General features: G+C 39.5%; 1 protein-coding gene across 1 annotated transcript in view; it reads right to left on the bottom strand.

Annotated features, from left to right (window-relative positions):
• Positions 1 to 20,160, bottom strand: part of chd9 (chromodomain helicase DNA binding protein 9) — an 85,237-nt gene that overhangs the window by 17,828 nt on the left and 47,249 nt on the right. The window contains exons 4-18 of the mRNA XM_020592488.1: positions 18,877 to 18,982; positions 14,332 to 14,478; positions 13,638 to 13,706; positions 13,292 to 13,347; positions 12,435 to 12,552; positions 11,985 to 12,071; positions 10,686 to 10,823; positions 9,067 to 9,188; positions 7,497 to 7,740; positions 5,416 to 5,592; positions 5,015 to 5,158; positions 3,488 to 3,743; positions 2,748 to 2,958; positions 720 to 915; positions 208 to 390 (exon numbers count right to left, since the gene is read on the bottom strand). Of these exons, the coding sequence (XP_020448144.1) occupies positions 208 to 390; positions 720 to 915; positions 2,748 to 2,958; positions 3,488 to 3,743; positions 5,015 to 5,158; positions 5,416 to 5,592; positions 7,497 to 7,740; positions 9,067 to 9,188; positions 10,686 to 10,823; positions 11,985 to 12,071; positions 12,435 to 12,552; positions 13,292 to 13,347; positions 13,638 to 13,706; positions 14,332 to 14,478; positions 18,877 to 18,982 (2,254 nt within the window). The remainder of the gene's footprint in view (positions 1 to 207; positions 391 to 719; positions 916 to 2,747; positions 2,959 to 3,487; positions 3,744 to 5,014; positions 5,159 to 5,415; positions 5,593 to 7,496; positions 7,741 to 9,066; positions 9,189 to 10,685; positions 10,824 to 11,984; positions 12,072 to 12,434; positions 12,553 to 13,291; positions 13,348 to 13,637; positions 13,707 to 14,331; positions 14,479 to 18,876; positions 18,983 to 20,160) is intronic.

The raw sequence follows: 20,160 nt of genomic DNA, 5'->3' as shown, positions 1-20,160 counted from the left end.
TGCATGTGTGTTAAGTGTGTATGACAGGGGTACATTAAGAAGAAAACATGAACAAGGAGTCCAGTTTTCTTAGAATAAAACAATGATCCCAGTGCCACATAAGGCTTGTGCTGTTCCTGTTCTTTTGTGCAAAAAGTTGATGATAGTTGAAGTGAAAATTTTCATGTCCAGCCAAGGACACATGCATTGGACAATTCTCAAACATACCCCTCCCCCGGCACCTCCTCCCAGGCTGTTATCTCGGCCACTCATGCTCTGCAACACTGCTTTGTCCAGTCCAAGCTTGAGGCTGGCACGATCGAACATTTCCCGCTCGTATGAGTTCCTGGTGATCAGACGGTACACTTTCACAGCCTTGTTCTGTCCGATCCGATGGCAGCGAGCCTGGGCCTGCGCCAGACAGAAAAAAAATCTGAGTAAGGTTCATTAGGCATAGAATACAAAGAGAAGCCTTTCCTTCATGATCTGCTGTTTCACCCAAATGGCACCTGCTTTACAGCAATGGATCAAAATGAAAGATTTAATGGTGACTTATTTTCACTAAGATTTACACCATGATTCTTGATTGGATGCTGTTTGAGGCACTTTCCATGGTAATGTGCCTTTTTGGCAGGTGTTTGCATGAGCAGATGTCTGACAAAGTGATAACTGATAGCGTGCCAACATTCTACAATGCACAGATCCACAGCGCTACATTGCAGCCAGGGTGTGTGTAGTACCTGCAGGTCATTCTGCGGGTTCCAGTCAGAGTCAAAGATGATGCAGGTGTCTGCTGCTGTGAGGTTGATTCCCAGGCCACCAGCTCTCGTACACAGAAGGAAAACAAAGCGGTCTGAGTCGGGCTTACTGAAGCGATCGATGGCAGCCTGCCGCAGGTTCCCGCGAACACGTCCATCTATCCGCTCATACAAGTACCTGCAACACAAAAGAAGGATCCATGATGCTAGTACAGTTTCTCACTGACCCCTCTCTTGTAGCTTTGGATAAACAAAGCTTTTATTTAAAGAATAAACTTGCACCACTTTTTATTGTTTGCATTTTCTTGAGGGGTTTGAGTCAGTGAATTAAGCTTATAATATGTAGCCTAACCAATTGTAACTCCAACACAGCCACAGTACAATGGGGCCTTTAAATTTTCCCAGTCTTTTTTCTTTCACTTCTACACATGGGAGACGGCATCCTCAAAGATAAAACAGTTTTTACAAGGAGCAGTTATGGTCTTTCATTCTTATGTCCATTCTCACCCCATCCTATCCAACCCCCTGCCCTCCCTAGGGTAATTCATTTTCAGTCAGGAGAAACCTCTCAGAAACGCTTGTATAATGTGGAAGAGCCCTGAGGGCTTCTGTAACCGGCTGCTGAACTCTGACTGTGTTGTGCAGCTACTCCCATGTGTACAGTAGTTTGGCATTTGGACCAGGTGCTGGTGGAGAGCCAGAAGAAAGCCAACAAAAGGATGAAGGGAGACAAATGCCCCAAAAAGACAAGTAAAAAGAAAAGAGTCTTGGCAGATGTGAGAATAAAAATAAAGGCAATGATGAGGACCCGAGACCAAAGGTCCTGTAATTCAAATATGCCTAAATGACATTCAATTCTAAAGTTTGGTTTCCGAAGCAGTGCTCTGACAGAGCCTTTGGCTGTACACAGAACCTTTATGTCCATGATAAGTTCAAGTCCAAATCATCCTCCATCATCCTGAGCAGCTGCCCCTGTGCTCTGTGGGTGGGGAGACAGGGACTTACTTTCATTTCATTTTAATTTACTCCCATTGCAGATCTAAAAATAAAAAGTCATTTAGCATAGCACACACAAAAAAGACTATGCCTAAATAAATACCTGACATCCTGTGATTTATTTTGTGAAGTGTGTAACAACTCTATCACAATCTATCACAATTTGAACTTGAAAACTTACACCACAGTGTGGAGCTCCGATATTACAGACTTAAAATGATGAAGTAAAAGTTAAAAAAGCATCTGTAAAAACGTGGGAGAATTTCTTTTGTTAACTATACTGTATTTAAATATCTGGACATGCAGAACAATACAAAGGCAGTGAAAGGAGACAGAAGGAAATACTACTCCATTACCCCACAGGAGCAACTGCTTAGACAATTATCAAGCATCCAAAGACTCTTGCTGGGACGAAACACCAGACTCTATACCTCTGCTTTCTAAGGCTTCTGCCAACTCCCTCACTGGCCACTGGCTATCATGCACAGTATTCCAAACTAAAACACACCACCACAGAAACAGAGGTGTACTGTTCCTCACCATTTGAAGCCATGAGTCAGATAATTTTCCACATGTTCCCATTATACTGTACTAAAACTGGTCTATAATGTGTATAAGATTTGTTCTTCATTTGAATCATAACTAAATTAATAAAGTCAGAGAGTAAGAGAGACTATATACATCAAACTGTTACAAAGCTTGTAGACATGTCCGTTTTCCTTCCTCCATGGATTCTGAAAAATGGCAACAAAAGATTCCACCCATTTAGTGAGTGGTGTATAAATGTATTTTGGAATTTCAAAATTCCATTGTTTTTCCACAACTGAATTCATTTCTGCATTTCATGATTTGTACAATATTTAATATGATGTATCGATACTGCAGCTGGCTTTTTCATGACAGTTATTTTATTGTATGACATATTCAGGAGACTGAAAATATAAATAAAACTTTTACAAACTTGAATTAGAGTTCTTAAGCTTGGCCATTAAGTAATAAATCAACCTTCATTACCTTCTCTGAATGAGGTAGTCTTCCAAGATGTCCAGGCAACGCACCATTTGGGAGAAGATGAGCACTTTGTGCCCTCCGGCCTTCATCTTAGGCAGCAGTTTGTCAATAAGGACCAGTTTCCCAGCAGACTGCACCATAGCCTGCAGGTGAAAGTCGACTGCAGTGGGACTATATACGTCCCTGAAATCTTCTAGAATCTTCTCTTCTGCCCCTGTTATAGCAAAAATATGGATAGTTCAGAAATATGTTTCTCATATTTTCTTTTCCCCACACAAACAAGATTCTATTTCCCTTAACGCCCAGTGACCATTCATGAAGATCAAAGCTCTATGGATGCATTTTCTCAAGCAGCAGAAACTTTTTGTTGACTGTAAAAGTAGACAAAGAACTTTAGAAGCTCATCTGCTTCACTAATGCTTGCCCAATCTTTGACTGTTAATTTGCCTGTGCAAAATAGACCGTATGGCATATAATTCTCAGAAAATATGCTTTATAAAGGAACTCTGAATTTTCTAATGGTGACACTATGGTTCATGACACTTCAGAGTTCCTGTGAAATAGCCTAAATCTGCTAAATTGAGCCCACAACACCTCCAGAAGACTCAATGGGAAACTGTGGAAATTGCAGACTTACTGCAGCTATGCCTACCATGATCACAACTATATACTTTTCAATTATATCTAACTGTGTCAGCCTGTATTTAGGCAAGGCATTTAACCTTAGCAAGGTACTATCCTACCTTTGATGAGGTAGGGGTGGTTGCAGCACTTTCTCAACTCCATCATGGTGTTGACCAGGTTGGGCATATTTGCCTGGCCAGCACCTTTAGCCAGGAAAGAGAAGTTTTTCTCTAAGATTGCACGGTAGTATTTCTTCTGAATATTGGTGAGCTCAACCTCGATGATGGTTTCCTCTTTAGGAGCCAACTTCTTCTCCACATCCTCCTTCAATCGACGTAGCATCATGGGCTTCAGGATACCCTGTAGCTTCTGCACCTGTGGACCACAAATATCAAAAGAGTTAGTTGTATGCTGGTGGGATTGCACATTCTACATTTGTACTGGTTCTGACCATAGACTGTACAGTCTATGGTTCTGACTGAAACTAAAACTTGGAATGTTATAAATGTCATTGCAATTTATCTTATTTGTTTCCCATTCTCAAGTTGAAAATTGTTTATTGTACTCAATAGCTGTATTCCAAACCTAATGCATTTCACTTGCCTCTCACCAGTTCATAAAGGTTTCATCACATGCAGAAATGTGTAAAATCATGCAAACCTTATGTACATTAAATAATGACTGTGATGCTAGCTAGCATCAAGTTTAACTGACTAGCAGTCGCCTTTAAATCATCATTTATATTTTCAACATTAAGACATGCTTCATTGACACCTCCACCACTCAGGTCACATAAAATATTAACTTTTGGAGTAAAGCATATCCATAGTAACACATCTGGCCTTCAATCGAAGCAGGAGTCACCGGATGCCATACTAATCCCAACTTAAATACTTTCCCCCCCAAACCATAAGATTGTGCAACGGTACAACATCACAGCTTACTTAGTACCAGACTCCAGCAGTGGGCCAGTTTTCCCCAGTCATGTCCCTTATTACCTACATGTTTTATCAGTTTGATAAAGTACCTCCTACTGTAACAGCACCAGCAACCTTTACTATGGAGAGGAGTTCATATTCCCACTGGCACTAAGAGCTTCTACTTTTAGTATTCAGTGCTAAACTGTAGCTGTCTAAATATTTTAACTTTTAGGAAGAATCCCACACTTCAAACACGTTTTTATGGTCTTTTATCAAGCATCTTTTTACTGGTACCATCCTAAAAATGAAATGCCAAATAACATTTTGAAGGAAAGCTGTGTGCATGTGAGCAACTGTGTCAATACATACAGCACAAATAGCATAATACTCCATTATCTGTTATTATTATCCACCATATGTTGGGTGTGTGTGTGTGGCCTAGTTAGAAAAAGCCCCACTTCCAGGGTTCCATCTGTATCAACAGGAACTTTATATCTGAGTGTGTGTGTGTTACGGAGCTCTAAGAGGCAATAACTTGACTGTCCTTTAAGATAATATAGCACTAAAAATGGCATTTCCTTGTAACAGATTCGAGGTGCCAAAAATGGTTGTCTGACTATGTGTTGTGTATTTCTGTCTTTTCATATACTACATGTTCACTGTGATGTTTCTTATATATCACTGAGTCTGAAAATTCACACATTCTTGATGTATCAGCAAGCTCACCTGCTCCTCAGTCTTGAGGTCTCCAAACTCCTGCATGAAGGCGTTTTCTGAGGCAAAGCGTCCAGGCTCCAAGAAGTGGAGCAGACTAAAAAGCTCCTCCACAGTATTCTGGAGAGGAGTACCTGTCAGCAAGACCTTGTGCTCCTAAAAGAGGCACAAAGGGACAATGTTACAGTATTTACAATGAGTCAGGTTTATCAAAACCCCTCCTGCACCACACTCTTTGAAATTCCGCTTTATTATTGATGCTATAGGACACTTTATTAAATGTCCTTCCTACCTGATTAGAGCATATACCACAGAAAACAACAGAAAGAGCTGGACACAATATTTTGAGAACTGATTTCAAGTCAAGTTTTAAACTGCAAAAGTGAAACTTTCTCAGCTAATGGTTTATGTACCAGGTTCATGAGCTTGAAGCCCTCTAGCAGCTTGCAGTTCTTGTTCTTGAGGCGGTGGGCTTCATCAATGATAACACAGCGCCACTCTATGGCATTAAGTTCAGGACAGCCTCCCAGGATCATCTCAAACGTGGTGATAACAGCCTGGAACCTGTAGGCGCCTCGAATCACACGGCCCTGAAGCCAAAATGTGAAGCCACGTGGGACAAACATTAAACCGGTTTATAAAGGATTTATGAAACAATTCACATTTTCGGAGACGTAAAAAAAAAAATTATCTGTAGAGGAATGGCAAACACGCATTTGCTTTATGAATGTATTAATCAGTTTTGTACATTTTTATAATGGAGAGCAGGTACTGTTATTAAAAAGAAATTCTGAGAGAATATAAGGAGTATGTAACTATTACATATGTGAGTACAAAGAAAATGCTGTGACCACATGCATAATTCACATACATAGTGTAATTCTCTATTGCACACTTTGAACTGTTTTACCTACTAACATTAGAAGCCTACTAATTTGCAGCCTTATGCTGTTGACAAAGCACATGGCCTACTTTATTAAAAAAAAAAAAACACACCACTTGGTTGGAAAGCAATCTACAGGTCAACCAGGACATGAGTATCCACATGTTACTGAGTCTTTATGCTGTTTGTTTATTTGGTTATCTGGGGTGGCTTTGCTTCACCCCGCCTCTCCATTTGTATCTATTGCCTTGACAACAGTCCTCTAGGGATACTCAGTTATACAGTAACCGCCTCCCACAGTCAGTCAGCTAATAGACTTCTGTGGAGAAGCACCTCTCTCTGATATGCCTGAGCAGTGCTGCCCTTGGGGGCTGCTATGACATCACAGGCTGCCTGGGAGACAGCCTAGTGGCGGCTCTGCTCTGTTCCACTCTCGCTTGTCTTAATTCCTCCTACAGTTGATCTGAATACTAAGAGCTCCTTACTGCCTGTTGTGACACATCACATGCCACAGAAAGCCTCCACTCAGTGCTCACTAACCACCTACTAGCACATGGCTGTCTTTCAGCCTTGTTATATGCTATCTTAGAACTATGAACCCCTTGTGAATAAAATAGCTCCCTTGTGTAATGGGCGTCATATAGAATATTAAATTTGATTTCAACATCTGACCCTTTTGCTTCACCCTTCTAAATGTGTAGCATTATTTAAAAAGCGTGTAACATGACAGAAAAAGTAAGCTCAGATTTCCAAAATCTTAGTCATAGAGTTACGGTTTCATAAATAGCACCAACAAAGACCCTTCTGTCAAAAGAAATCTCTTGCCTGGATCATCACACTATATTCACCATCCTTCAACTGCTGTCTGGTTTTCTGTTTCTACTAGTGCTTATTGTGCTGATGAAACACTGTGGTAACAAAGTTTGCTGCGTTAGTGTCCCAGTGTATCTGGACTTTGTGTTACACACAGTAATCACGTTCTGCCTGGCCTTTCTATATCCGACTCCCACAGTTGCATGCAGGCCTCCTGTTTTGAAACATATTATTAGATTACTCACAGGGCTTCATGCTGCTGACACAGTGCTGCTGTTTCTTAAAAAACACTGATTATTTTAATCAAAGTGAAACACTGCTTTCCACTCTAAAGGTAAGCACAGCGATCTTGCTTTCTGCTTGTCCACCTTTAAAAAGGGAACAGCTAAGCCTGTTAGGATGAACCAAAAGGCTTCTCAACCTTCTCGATTCTACCTACAGTATGCTAGATATGTAAAATAAGATGTATACTCAACTGTGTATCCACAGAAGCTTTTGGTTTTCTTCTAAAGGCTTTTTTCCACACCAAAACTACTGAGGCGTTAAACCACAAACCTATGTTTTAAAACCTACAACGGCAAAAGAAGCACTGCTATCACTACATCTGCAATTAATAGGAATGTATAGGTAAACACTATAGTTTACTTCACTACTGGGGAAACACATTTTCCTCTTACATAGAATGAAATAAGCTCTTAACTGTAGATATATACTATATGATGCAATAAAACAGAAAGAAATTCACAGGTTACAAAGGGACATGTGTTTTCAGCCTTGAGATGAAACCTTGCCATTTACCTGTGCGTCCCTGAAATACATCTCATACTGCTGGAGCATCTGCCTGCTGACCATGCTTCCATGGTAGACAATGACATTGAGGTGGGTCCAAGTATGGAACTCGCGCTCCCAGTTGGCAATTGTAGAGAGTGGGGCAATTATAAGGAATGGCCCTTTAATGCCCACACAATGGATCTCTTCTAGGAATGTGATGGACTGGATGGTCTTCCCCAGGCCCATCTCGTCTGCCAGGATACAGTTCCGTCTGACAGGTGGAAATGGCCAAAGTTAGAGCACAGGAAGGAGACACACAATTGTGGCAGAATAAAAGAAACTGAAGCCAAGAGTAAGAAAAAGGTGAAGGACCTTTAAAAATCGACGTCACCTCTTTGAAAATGTAAAGATTATATTCCCTGGAATGTACACCATACACTGTGTGTGGGGATGTGACTATGTTGCTGCAAGTGGCATTATGTCACCAAGTGGTGTGGGTGTGTATTTATCATGAGAATTTCTGTTGCATATAACAAATCTCAAACTGGTTTCAAGTACACAAAAAATTGTGTGGTGAAACAAGGAAAACAAAAATCCCCTGATACTAAAAGAATAAACAGAAAACAACATCATCAGCGGTAATAACAGAGCAAACAGATACCAAATAATGACAGATGCAACTGCCGGTGCTGCGTGGTGTACTCCGGCAAACCATTTATTCAGCTGTCCAGTGGGTGGGGGTATTATGTCTTGATGCTAATTGCAAAGTGCAGATATTGCCAGTGGCCTCTTAAGGAGCTCTCTACTTTTGATGAATCTCTCTGCGTAGGTATACACAAACTGCTGCGTGCTCACACATAACAAAGCCAATTCCCAGGGTTAATGCAAGCACACTGACACTGTGTACTCCAGATGTACTGTGCAGTGCTTCTTTTGTGGTTGTGGGCGAAGAAAAGCAATTGTTGTTGCAGCAGTGTACACCTTGACAGGAAATTTGACTCTCCTTGCAGGCTCTACCAAATAATGTGAATACTGCATGGTCTACACACACACACACACACACACACACACACAGAAAAGTGATTCATTATCTGCAGCCCCCAAGAGAAGATTCCTCTTGAAATTCAAAATGCGTATGTAAAATCTCTGAATCAATAAATATACTGCACTATTCTAGCAACATGGGATTACTGAAGCTTCAGAAGCAAACAGAGAGACATACTTAACATTTTGTCTGATTTGACCTTCCACTGGAAAAATGTGCTGAAGCTACTGAATCATGTTTGTCCCAAGGCACACTTTTAAAGTTTCACAGTGCACCAATTCCGGTTGTGATTTGGACCAATCTGATTGTGTTATTTTATCAGTTTTCTTCTTATACACGTTTGATCTTGACTTGCTCAGTCTGTTCAGTCACGTATGGCTGTGTTTACAGAACACTGGCACTGAATGGGGTTACAGAACAACAACTAGCGACCCTACGCTTGATATGATGTGCGGGGTTCTGTGATAAGTCTAAAATAAGATTTATGTTACTTGCAATTTCAAAGTGCCCTGTTCAGGTGGCCAAGGTGCATAAACAATACTTATAACTGACCTGTTGTACCAATTGAAGAGGAGCCAGTTGACTCCTTCTAGCTGGTAGTCCCTGAGGCTGTTACCGTTCCTATACTCCCTCGAATGCTCCTTCTTCTTCCACAGATTTGCTGGGGGTCGCTCCTAAATGAAAAATTTGATATAAAAGAGTTAAAATGGGTGTTTTGAAATAAACTACATTTATATTTTAGATAACATTCCTTTTCCTACATTTAATGATAGGCAACAATAGCCAATGTAGAATCACAAAAGAGTACCAGTGAGCAGTTACAAAACAAAAAAACAAAACAACACTATACTGAAAATTTGCCTAAAACTTGTTTAGAAGTGCTTCTATCATAAAATAGATGCATATGCATTTATATCATTACTGGGAAATAGGAACCTACAGTTATAGCAACAGGTTTGTGAAGTGTGAACTATTCAGATGGACAGGGAGGGGAATATGGAATGGGGAAAAATAAAAACTTGTATATAATCTTGTTCATGGCTGTAGCTCAGGTTGAAAAAGTGAAAGATGACGTTCAAAACTATCCATACACAGAAAAGAGATGATGAAGGTGAAAACTAGATACTAGAAATACTCGATGCATGAAACTAATGTATAAAATGTTCTATGAAACAATCAAATGGTCTTCATAGTACAAAGGAATACAAAAGAACCACAAAACTAAATCAGACTGAAAGCATCATATTGAGTTATCAGCACAATAACTGTAAAAGGACACAACAAGACTGGGCAGTACATGAGCATTTTCAGTTATGAACAAAGTGAAAATGAAAAACAGCAGCAAACCCTCTAACATCTGACATAAGCATGTCCATATGGCCATCACACCATTTGTATCTAAGTTTAAGAATTTGGTTACACAACACAGCATATTACAGAAGCACTGTATGTTTTGTGATCACAGTCCTAGAGTTTTTAATTTAAACAAGGCCTGGTCTATCCATCCTTTTACACTGGAAATTTTGCAACTGGACTTCTATGACTTGTATTTGAGTAAGCCTGATCTATAGGCTACAGCTGGAAACAAGGCCCATTAGTTTTTTGTTTTTTTTCCCCTTCTATTAAACATTAGGCTTTAATATTGCATCTAATCTAACATCTAATCACCTTTATTTGGCCAAGCATGTTACACACACAAGGAATTTGTTTCCAGTACAGAACTGAGGCAGCCATCTGCGGAGCCAACTCAACCGATGGCTCTAACCATCGGGGGGCAACTTGGGGGTTCAGTGTCTTGCCCAAGGACACTTCGAAATGTGGACTGCACCTTGATTCAAACCTCCAATCCTCCGGTTGGGAGACGTCTGCTTTACTCACAGAACCACAGTCGCCCCCAGATGTTAGATATTTAATATTGCCTGTTACTACAGGTCTTCACTAAGAAATAGCTCCTGATTAAAAAAAAAAAAAACTTAATATCTCTTATTTTAATGCAGAAAAATTCTTCCGTGCTCTTGAAGGGACTGACGGCAGGTATTTGTGTTTCCTGTGTGAGTGTGTTCTATTTTATGCAGGTTTAATGTTTGGCTAATGGTCTCTATTAATTTCACCAAACAGCATGTTTGGTGGATGTAGAGGAAAATGGAAATGCAGCGACAGCCATGGCTTACCGCCCTGCGCGAGTCTGGCTTCACTGCCTGCAGCTGCTCAAACTCTTCAATCTTGCTCTGGTCTACGTCATCCTTCAGCTCCCAGGTGCTGTCCTCATAAGGCAAAGAGCACCACTTCACCAGGTAGTACACCACCTCCTGTAGCAGACAGAGGAGAATCAGCAGCGGAAAAGCCTCGAGCGAGGTCGGGTGCTTTTATAATATTAACCAAGGCTGCAAGAAAGCCCATTTGGATGGCCTTGAGCACTTCTGTTATACAAAGACATTGCCTGAGTGGAGAATATACTGAACAGAACAAAAACCACAAAAAGCTGAAATAGAGTAAAACATGTTCAGGCACATCGACACAAATAAACTTACATGCTACTCATGGATAGGACGGGATATTGAGAACCAGTTCCGAGTTGGATCCAGCTCCAAATTTCCAAGACCCGTGGATTTGCTAAGACGTGCGCTTTGATTCTGAATTTCAGTTCCTAACTGTTCCATATTTCAATCGTGCTCCTGAGTGAACTGCAATGAGCGTTACAGTCCAGCTGAACAACCAAATAAGCCTCAAAACACAGATGAGCTGACATTCTCCTTTTATATTTAAGATAAATGATAGACAAATTATTTTAATATATATTTAAATCAGGTACAAGTACAGAGAGCACCCCTTCACCAATGCTTCACCCCCCCTAAGCACAGAAACTCAACTCCTCTGTTTAGGTAGGAGAAGTGTGTTATTGATTTCCAGTTATAGTAATATCCATGGACTTTGGCCTTCTATGGTATTTTTCTGTTAGCACATCAGAAAAGACTGACAGAAGAACTAATATTATAGTCTACAGTAAACTGTGGTTAGGCCTACAGTACTTTGTGTTAGGTGTAGCTTAATAAACTAAAATATCCAAGACCGTAAATCCCAACTCTCTCATAGGGATAATCTGTCCATTCATTTGAATTTTTTTCTATTGTTTATTTAAATGGTTTTAGTTCATAATTCATGATCGTGATTATCATTCCTTATAAGAATAAGTAATCAAAATTTTCATGAATGAAGGGAAACAGAAACCTTTGTGTCACATTTGACAGTTTACTGACTATAGCCTTAATGTGTCAAGAATAAGAATAAAGGAAGGCTTGTTTTTGTTCTTGAAATGTTTGTTTGTTTGTTTTTTCCTCCACAAATATTGGAATCGGAATAGGGAATCGATAAGAACCGGGCTTGATAAGCAGAACTGGAATCAATAAAATTGAACGAATATCCCACCCTACTCATGGTTAAGATTACTAAATGAAAAAGATTCACTTTACCTCTCCTGTGTCTTTGTCCTCACAATACGACACCTCCAGCACTCTGTCTACCTCTACATAGTCAGGGTTAAAGGGCTCCTCTTCCATCTGACAGAAGGAAAGACATGAGGAGGGAGGGAGGGAGAGAGAGAGGGAGAGAGGGAGAGAGAAGGAAAGAGTAAACCTCAGTGCCCACTCGCCATCTGGAATCTGAGACATGCATCACTACTGTATCAACTGAGCGAGTAAATTCAAATATATGCACACAGATGTGCCTGCCCAGACATACAAATCACAAAAAGTATATTAAACATGCACATGCACATGCACACACAATATTTACATGCATGTACACTAAACACGCACACATTCTAAAAGATGTGAAAACACAGCTTCTCATTCCAAATGCCCAAATATACACAAACACAGTATGCACAATATGTGTCGACACACACAGTCACACAGTCTTACATCTGCAAAGAAGAGTGCCCTCTGTGCTTGCTTCATCTTGAATCGTTTGATCTTCTGTTGAATCCTTTTGTCTTTCTCCAGCTGCTGTTCTGTGGCCCACTCACAGTGTAGGTAGGAGCTGACACCGGTGTACACACACACATGCGCAAGTACAAGCACACACACACACACACACACACACAAAATAAGGTGAGTAACCTTAAAAATCACCTTCTAAACAGCATCTGGAGCAACTGCTGAGGCCAGCAGGTGTGGTCACAGAGTCTTTAATGGAAATGTGGTTCAGAAAGCCGCTGAGCTCCTCAGTCATGTTTAGTGACATTCACATTTCCATCCTTTTCATCACAAGTCCAAACACATAATGAACACGATCTGGCTTATGACAGATCATCTGTCATGTGAAAATAAATGATTTCTCTGGGAGGCTGGGGTAGTAAAGCCATGGTTCATAAATCCTAATTTCAAAACTCTCAGAACGGTCATGTTGCTGTAGGAAGGAGCTAGAATTTCTAATAATATCAATGAGGCCATAGAGGAGAAATGAAATAACTTTTGCAGAATTTGGTGATAACATACATGGCAATATTGAAAGCTGTCCTAAGGACACCTGAGATGCTTGTATGCTTCTGTGATCAAATGGTGCTACTTTTTAATGTCATTTTTGTCAACAATTTTTCTAGTTTTTGTTAGAATATACTGTAAGCAGCAGATGCAATGGGAACAGTATCTATAAACACTGTTGTCTGATATCTGTTTATAAGCATCTACAGTATAAACCCCAAATATCATTTAAAGTGGGAACTTGGATGATTTCAGTCGGCAGATGTTTGTACTGTACAACTGAACAATGAACTTACTAGTTTTTGTATTTTACAAAAAACTCCTCTACTTCGACCACCACTCCTGGAGAGACCTATAGAGAGGTTTAAAATAACAGACAAATATATAATCAGAGACCAGAGTTCTTTTTTCACTAATCAAATGTATGTTATATTATAAAGCAATTTTATTTAGAACCAAAGTTGCACACGTGTTGAAGTACTTGGTAAAATACACAAATATCAAGTGCAACAATCTTATGCTAAAAGCCTTAGTTATGGTGATACATACTTCAGATCCCACTATGCAGAAAACTAATTGCAATAACAACATTTATCCTGATTGTGCAGCAGAAAAAAAGGAACATCAGCAAATCATTATTACCTCCTTCTTAACAATACGGGAAGACATGATTTTGTCCACAACTGCAGCATCCTCTTCACTGGGATTCTCCTGAAAATGCAAGAAACATAGCATAGCAAACAAAGCATACACTTGCACAAGCCTAAGGACACTTTGCAATGTGAACACCACACACCACAGTGTGTAATAAAAAATTGTGTAATAATAAAACCCATATCAAAATAAGAAATACCTTTCCTGAGTTTTTCTACTTTTTTTAACTTTATGTTTTTCTGTGGGTTTTCTTTCTTATCTTAATCAAGGATCTCATGGTCACTGTCCTACAGTATGTCTTACATATGTATCCTCCCTCTTTGTACAGGCATACTGCAGGAGTCCTGGTTTGTACAACACAAAGTGGCAGTGAAAAGAACAGGCTGTGGTGCATCCCCCTGTAGTCCCGTTGTTCTTCTCTAGTATGTGTTCTCACTATTCAGTATATGTGTGTATATATATATATAAACAGTATATATTCTTTTTCTTTTCAGCAATACCTATACACATCATTGCCAAAAAAAAGCATTCTTTTATGGATTGCCTTTCATATGCCAAAATTACTCTTGCAGGACTCATACATTTACCTCTATTGTGCTGTCCTTCTCCATTAATAATAAAAAAAAAGTGAATTTAAAGTTGACTTCTTAGCTACATGAGAGTTTTAGGCAGAACTACATACTACAAAGAGCTGAAGAGCAGGTTCCTTGGATGCTGCAGTGTTGGTTTTCTTGGCTTTGACAATAACCTTGACTTCTTCATCTGACAACCTTGCCTCCAGCTCTTCAGCATACTTCTTCCTCTTCACCTGCCGATTAGAACGCCTCTTCTAGAAAAGCAAGACAAGGAGGGAGAAACACATTTATAAAAATATTCAAATGATCTGGATTACTTCATACATCCATTTCTCAACTGAAACAATAACTTTAGTTACTTATTATTTGTTATCTATGGTAACGCATTGTTGCCATCATCTCATTATAATTAGAAAGTTTTCTCATTTGAATGACAAAAATTTACTTGTTTTCACAAGATACTTTTTCTCTACATAATGAGAAAGGTGTATGGGGGAAAAAAACATTTTGGGGTTCATTTTAAGTAACCTCTGTACCTTCAATCACAAATTGAAATAGTTCCTTACATATGGCCCAAAGAAACATCTATAATGGTATATCACACACCCCTAAAGTAGATCATGCCATGTCCGCTCCCTGACAAGAGCTTGAAGTGAGTGAGAGCAAAGTACAAACTGACTTTACCTGCTGACAATAACACCTGTAGCATGACTAGGATATGTGCAGGGTGTTTTTATTTATTAATCATGGTTCATGAGCTGCATCAATTTTGTGCACCTATATATAACACGTGAACCTGGTGTCAGATCATGGATTCACAACAACTGGCTGGAGCACAGCTCCTCAGCTCATCTCAGCTGAGCAGCCTCCGTCTCATCAACAACATCCCATCAATGAATTATAAAGACTAGAATTACTGCTTCGTGGTCGTATGCCTCTGCCAACCAGTCAAATTCATGGGTATGAGACAGAAGTGATGTCATTGACCTTTGACCACCAAAATCTAATCAGCTAATCTTTGAGTCCCAGTGGACACTTGAGCCACATTTGAAGAAATTCCCTCAAGGTTCCTGAGATATCGCATTCACAAGAATAGGCTGTATGGACATATAAACATAGATACAACCCGAAAACATAATGCGTCTGGCCGCAGCTATCGCCGGCACGGAAGCATAAAAACAGGTTTAAATGTCTTAAATTCTTAGTTAAGTAGTGACTTTCACAGACTAACACAGTATAGTTACCTTTCACAGGTGATTATGGAAAAAAATATAAACTTACCAGCTACTTGTCAAGAATAACTCAGCCCATTATTTTATATTTCCTAAACTGCCAATGTCCTAAATGGCTCAACTTGGTAAATTCAAAGTTGGGCCAGGTTTGATCTCGACTGAAAAGATGTGGACACTGCTGACTGATGATCATCTTAAACATAAACTGAACACTTGTACTTGCTGCATCTTATGCAGCAATATACACCCCACAGTACTGTGCACGAGTTGTAGGCCCACTGGACGTTTAGATTCTTATCCAACAGAGTATTTCACTCTCAGAAGAGTGCAGGTCTGCTTTTGGCTTATAGAGTCTACAGAAGTAGAATGGGAGGCAGAGTCTTTAGCTATCAAGGTCCTCTCCTATGGAACCAGCTCCCAGTCTCAGTTCAGGAGGCAGACACCCTCCCTACTTCGAAGATTAGGCTTAAAACTTTCCTTTATGACCAAGTGTATCTAAAGTGTAGCCTTCCCTTAGTTATGCTGCTATAGTCCTACACTGCTGGGGGTCTTCCCATAATGCTTTGAGCTCTTCCCCTCTCCTCTCCTCACTCTTCATGCAATTACAGTATATGCCACCATTGAATGTTGTTAATTTTGTCTCCTCTCTCCCATAGTTTGTCCTCTCTCTCTCTCCCTGTACCTTTCTGCAGGTAGCCCTGGCTCTGGAGCTCCATGTTTCTGATGAGCTGTCACCGGCCACATCAGCCTGCCTAGTGCTTGTTTGTTTGTTTTGTTTAGTGTGTTTTGATGCTCTTCTTTTCTCTCTCCTCTCTCCTCTCACCCCAACTGTTCGAGGCAGAAGGCTGCCCACCAAGAGCCGGGATCAATTTGAGGTTTCTTCCGTTAAAGGTAGTTCTTCCTCCCTGCTGTTGCCAAGTGCTGCTCAAGGGGGATTTGTTTTGTTTTTTCCTGTTAATACTGTAAGGTCTAGACTCTACTATGTAAAGTACCCTAAGATGATTGTTGCTGTGCACAAACAAAACTGAATTGAATTGAACTGAATCCATCATGTACAGGCATCTGATCAGTCTCACATTTTTTTCTGCAGCACGACAATGAGCCCAAACATACAACCAGAGTCAGAATGAAAGAGTCCTATAATACATTGTCTGGCTCCCAGACAATGTATTATGATATCAAATGAAATTCATGGCATTACATTTGAAATCATGCTCACTTTACTTTTAGAACTTAAAACTTGTGCAGAATACTGCACGAGTGTTCTCAGCCAACGTGCTTGCATAAGCCACACACTACACACTGCTTCTTTAAATCATAATTCATGCCTGATTTAATATTAAAGCACTGAGCTTAAATGTGATACTACTTCCTGTTTAGTTTAGCTCAATTATGTTGCTGTTCCACATTTCATATTCCTTGGTAATGGATGAAAACCTAATTGACTAAACATTTACAATTCACACTAACTCATACTGAAAATGATCATATGTGTTTTCTCGTCCCAAAGATCATGAACAAACAGAACTTTGTTTAATGAAAATAAAAGCATGTGAGAAATTCAGAAAAATATTATGCTATGAAGTCAGAAAACAAAGGTTTTAAACTCAAGCTTCATCCTATTCCTTCCTGTCTAGCCTTTACAATTATCATACGCATGAGCCACTGTGTCCTGCATCAATACACGAGCCCCTCCTAATGATAATGTGTAGTTAATTAGGAATAAATTCCACTAAGTCACAGTTAATTAGGTGTGGAGTATGTCTCCATGGAGATACACCCCCACATCCCCAGACCGTAGCTGACCAAAAGTTGGAAAGTCCGACCTGCCACATGCCAAGACAATAGGGCCGAGGAGGTCATGCTTCTTTTCTAGCTGTCAGCCACGCTACTTTGACTTTTTCCACAGGATCATCCTAAAGGAGTCATCAACATACTGTTTTAATTAAGACCAGGGGCGCCTTTTAACAAGCATAATTAGATCATAGGCAATCGTCCGGATCCAGTAGGATGTAAAAAAGAGAGGTGGGGGTGACAGAGCAGACAAAGTCCCATCATCCCTGCTCATTCAGACGAGTCACTTACCAGGGCAGATTTTTGTCATGACAGCACTGAACAAAATAACACAGGAACAGATGACTCAGACATTATAATAGGTCAGATTATATTATTCATTCTTATTAAATGGCAGAAAAAAAACCCATGACATCGGAGTTGTGGTCAATACCAGGTATGGTCAACTATGAATGGATACGAGTGAATATGAATATGAGGTATTTGCTTGTTTTTGAACTTGAAGTTGTATTGGCCCAACAGGCTCTACAGCTCAATAAAGTCACAACAAACTTGACTTTTTCACAACCTTAACACAGTTCGACATGGCTGTCTACAGTGAAGTGATCCCACACATAATGTATCTTTAATTATCAAGCATGTCATTAGTTTATGTAACAGAAATATATTTATACCCTGATATTTCACTTGTAAATTTCAATAACCCTTTTTAATACTTACATAAAAAAAATATGTTAAATATTGCCTATCATATCCTGGTAATATTTACCTTGTTTTCAACTGTTATTTGTTTCAAAGTGAGGTAGTCTAATATTCAGCTCATATTTGTGTGCATGTTAAAGGATTTAATAAAAATTGGCAAACTGATGTCCTCTGCTTGTTTGTGTGTGTGTGTGTGTGCCTTCATTTATTAATTTTCCAAAGCAGTATCATATGTTTAGTGGAAAATATTAAGTTTCTAGAACTACTCTAGCTTTGAAGAAAAAAAATGCAATAATTGAATTTTGCCAAGTGTTATTTTGTCAAACAACCTCAACAAATTGAGGTTGTCTGCTTTAGCAACAACATTTCTGTTCAAATGAAAAGATTTAAATAAATGCAGAACAACCAATTTAACTTGCCATTTGCATTACATTTAGGTCTGTGCATGTGCATGTGATGTTTTCATCTAAATAATGCCTTGCTGCTGTCAGTAGGCTCCATCATCAACACATAAGAATGTGTACTTGACAGCCACCTACTACATGAACTCTGTGTGAACCAAAGTCCTCCCAGGTTCAAAAGTGTGAAGCCTTCTTCAAGGCTCAGCAGCGGTGTGAACAGTCAGGGTGAGAACAGTCAGGGTGAGAACACCACTTGCCTTGTATCAGAATTCTAACAGAAACAGAGCCAGCCTTTGTCTTTATCTGTCTCTCAGCAGAAATATAACAGCACAGGTAAGAACAACACATCTGAATAAAGCTAGGAATTCAAACAGTCAAACTTAGGCAAATCCCCATCTAAAATCCAAGTGCTGTCTCACAGCTGAGGGTTTATGTCCTAATTTGAAAAGTGACTTGTACTGTATGTTTATATGTTTGATTGTATTCATTTGTGAGTGGGTGTACTGTATATACTGGATCTTACAGAATCTTCTTTAGATGTATGTCGAGGGGGAGGGTCATCATCTGACTCCTCCTCTGAAGACTCTGGCTTTCGCTTTTTCTTCTTTCCAATCTTGATGACGATTTTCCTGTGGAAGGGAGAGAAAGACACACATAGATACAATGAGATCACGAATATACGGTAATATGTACTGCAGTGTTGTTAACAAGAGTATTTAGTGTTGAGAAATGCTTTGAACATACAAGTAACTGGTATAACTAACTTTAAAAACTTGACCTTTAAATGAATAAAAATCAATTATATTTCAAACTCAAGGTATATTTAAACCCCAGTGTTTCTGAATTGCACAAACTGTGTTCTACAAGTTCTAAAATAAATCCGAGATCTTTAATTTTGTGAACACATCCATGTATTTGAAGGCCTACAACATACAGTACAGTGACATGTTTACCGTGTCATTATCAATGTCACTGCATGGACAAATGCACTTTGGTATGTACCGATCCAGTGAGGTGTGGAAGCAGAGAGAGGGCATTTTATTCCAAACTGACAGCAACATTTTTATACACAGCAAGGACTGTGGACTTTGTCTCCTATCATATTATTAATAACACTTTACAGAGAGACCACAAAGGACAGGTGGAACAGTGATCAATAACCCTGTAAATGTACATATGGGCTTCTAAGTAATGATTTGAAATAGACTTGATAAAATGCTAAATTCTCCTTAGAGATCAAGAGTGAAAATGAACGTGGCACCACATATTTGGAATGAGAGAATAGTCTGTCAATGCAAGTGAACTCTTTGCATAAGTGCTCTTCATAATAAAAATCTTAGGCAGAGAGAACTGGGATTTGAACTGGGAATGAACACTGTCTTACGTTATTTGCACTATATCTACATTCAGACATTTTAACTGCCTTTTAGTGGGTGGATAAGGAAGTGTCTGGGTAAAAGGCAGTCTTTAATGACTTATAAGACAAATATAGGTCTGTGTCATCATACAAATGTTGGAGTGAGGCATAAAGACCAAGGCAGACAAAACAGTTAAAGATTAACAAGTCTTCCAGGAAATCTGATTAATTTGTTCATTTGAATGTGGACTACACTTAAACATGGTTGCCCACTTGGAAGTTTGCAACAGGTGTCTGTAAACAACCAAAGAAATTGGCAGCATTAGCCTGTACCTTATTCTGTATGGCTGTCAGCATATACTGTAAGTTTTTATCCCGACTTACATAAAACAGCAATGGAAGGACTGCAGGAAATGCATACATGTATTAACATGTTCAAAATGGGAACTG

The sequence above is a fragment of the Monopterus albus genome, unplaced genomic scaffold (genome assembly GCF_001952655.1).
Source record: "Monopterus albus unplaced genomic scaffold, M_albus_1.0 scaffold17.1, whole genome shotgun sequence".
In the NCBI taxonomy this organism is placed as follows: domain Eukaryota; kingdom Metazoa; phylum Chordata; class Actinopteri; order Synbranchiformes; family Synbranchidae; genus Monopterus; species Monopterus albus.
The sequence above is the reverse complement of the archived record's forward strand: the minus strand, read 5'-3'. Positions and strand labels throughout refer to the sequence as shown.